General features: G+C 43.2%; 1 protein-coding gene across 2 annotated transcripts in view; it reads right to left on the bottom strand.

The window, feature by feature from the left end:
- LOC103374703 (uncharacterized) overlaps nt 1-2,369 on the bottom strand; it is a 7,764-nt gene extending 5,395 nt beyond the window's left edge. Inside the window, exons 1-3 of one of the 2 annotated variants that reach the window (XM_008304827.1) lie at nt 1,996-2,369; nt 1,552-1,778; nt 181-340 (exon numbers count right to left, since the gene is read on the bottom strand). In XM_008304827.1, coding sequence (XP_008303049.1) covers nt 181-340; nt 1,552-1,646 — 255 coding nt within the window. In that variant the 5' untranslated portion in view covers nt 1,647-1,778; nt 1,996-2,369. Of the gene's footprint in view, nt 1-180; nt 341-1,551 lie in introns of both variants that reach the window. The other variant, XM_008304826.1, reaches the window with a different exon arrangement.
- Nucleotides 2,370-2,375: the final 6 nt, after the last annotated feature.

Raw genomic sequence — 2,375 nt, 5'->3', positions numbered from 1 at the left:
TGCCTGTCTTAGTAGAACATGGAACAACCAGTGCATGAAGGAACCTATTTCTGGAGCCAAGGGGTGCCCAAAATAGCTCATCACATGTTCCAGCTCTATGATGTCCTGTCTCATGTCTCTGAGTAACACATTATTAATTGCACAGCTAATCAAGCTACTGTCATTACTAGTCGTGCGTACCTGTGGGTTTTGCAGAACGGATCCGCAGCACTTTGCATCACGTCCGTGGGTTCCCAGATGCGTCAGGTCGTAGAGCGTTCCTGCGCAACACTTCATCTTTGGATCTTTAACGTTGTACGCTTTAACCCCACAGCACACAAGGTCTTCTCTTTTGGGATATCTGGAGAAAAGTGAGCGCTAGCAGTTAACACCAAATGAGGAGAGTGGCATAGAGAAGTTATTACTATGTTCTAAAGACAAATAATTCGACGAAGAGTGAGAATGCGCTTTCCTCAGCATATTACATGCACACTGGGTGTCGGCCTGGAAGACAATTTGTTCGCTCTTTGCTGCCGTCTTCAGCGAAGGGTTCACACAGCAGTCAGAGTGCAATATACAGTCACAGTAGCCGACTTGAAGCGTAACTGCACGCACCGATTTGCTGTTAAAAATGTAACATCCAAGTAAAAAAAACACAAAGCTTAGAGAGATTTCCAGCTGACATGCACGAGATGGATGACTGAAACACGCAACTGAAAACTTCCAGTGTGGTGATTCTTGGCTACGAGAGGGCAGATCAGCTCCAAAGCCAGCTGACAAAACACAGTCCTGAGCAGGTTACCAAACATTTTTCAACTTACACATGTAACGGACCCATTCAATACTCCCTGGTATTTAGATATAGTCACCAAATACAAAAACATTTATCCCTTTAGACTGCCGGATGTGTCACTTTGTTCCCCAGTGCTAAACCAAAAGCACAAACCTGTGACCTTAAAAGCAAAAGCAGCAACAAGTTGGGTGAATAATCACCACTAATGCCTGGTGCACTTTTTTTTATCTGTGGCTGGAAGTTGTTAAAACTAAAGCCCTTATAAATATGACAAGCGCCAGGAGGAGAACTAGACCTACTTGTAAAAGTCATACCATGCCTACGCTTGAGCATGCCGCAAAAACATGTGAATAAACAGATTTTCCCAGTAACCACCGAAGCAGAAGCAAACTCAGACAAACAGACATTCCCGGCATTGTAACTGGGCGTCCTTTAAAGGTTCCAGATACAAAAACAAAGGCGGGACAGACTCAACGCTTCTGCTGGAATCCGCTTGACGCCGAGACCGTGTGAAATCAATAACAGAGGAATTTTCTGAGCCTTTCCTGTTTGGGATTTTCTCTACATTCACTCCAAAAGAAAATAAAAAGGCATAACTTCCTCTACACCCTTCTATGTGGAAAACACCTGCTCTCAAAGGTCACCGAGAACAAATGGCACCGCAGCCGGACAATGTTAAATACCAGACAGATGGAAAACAATACTGTCCTCTCATTTCTCCGGATTTCATCAGCATCCTAAATGAACGCACATCACCAGAGATAAGAACACATGATCACCTGTGTCCACCGCAGCAGATCTCTTCATGAGGCCGGTACACTTCTGCCCCACAGCAGTGCCGTCCAGGAGAGGCACGAAACCGAGAACAACACATCGTCCCTTCGGCTGGGTTGTAAGGAATACCTGCGTCTGAGCATTCCTCTCCGTCCTCTCTGTCTTCGTACAAGACGTTGTGACAACAGAGAAGTCCACGTTGTGCCGAGCCGTACGGTGTGTCTCCACAGCACTGCAAGGATCAGAAGAAAACACAGCAAAATGTGCAGCTATGCAGACACGAGCAGACACTGTCTCCTACGCATTCAAATGCACATGTCAACATTTAAATGAAAAAAAAGTAAATTAGTAAAAAAAAAATCAGGAATATAAAATCACTACTCATCATAGCATGCATCGTTCTACATTATTCCTACAAATAAAGTGTGTTTAAGTTATTAAAGTCTTACCGGAGCATTTTTATATGATCCTTTAACATTGCCGGTACATGAGTTTAATGCATGAAAACACCGTCCGCTACCGTATAACAGAAGGATGAGAAGGGAGGAGCTCTCCGAGTTTTTTTTTATTTTTTTGGGGTTTCTCTGCCGTCAGCTCTCAATTCTTTACATAAATCACACTAAAGAAGTCCACTGTTTTTAGATCCCATGTCACCATTTTAATCTATTAAAATGTTTTCAAAAAGCATTTTAATATGTTTTTTTTGAGGAAAAGAGTGAACCAATTATTGACAGGCCTACAAATTCCTTTTAAAGGTGGTCTGAGTTTCCCACAAAGAGAAAACCTGCTGACCTCAGCCAGCCGACTGCGTCAAAAACAAACAAACAAA

Source organism: Stegastes partitus, unplaced genomic scaffold, assembly GCF_000690725.1.
Source record: "Stegastes partitus isolate 25-593 unplaced genomic scaffold, Stegastes_partitus-1.0.2 Scaffold2331, whole genome shotgun sequence".
Classification (NCBI taxonomy): Eukaryota; Metazoa; Chordata; class Actinopteri; family Pomacentridae; genus Stegastes; species Stegastes partitus.
Note: the sequence above shows the minus strand (reverse complement) of the source record. Positions and strands in the feature narration are given on the sequence as shown.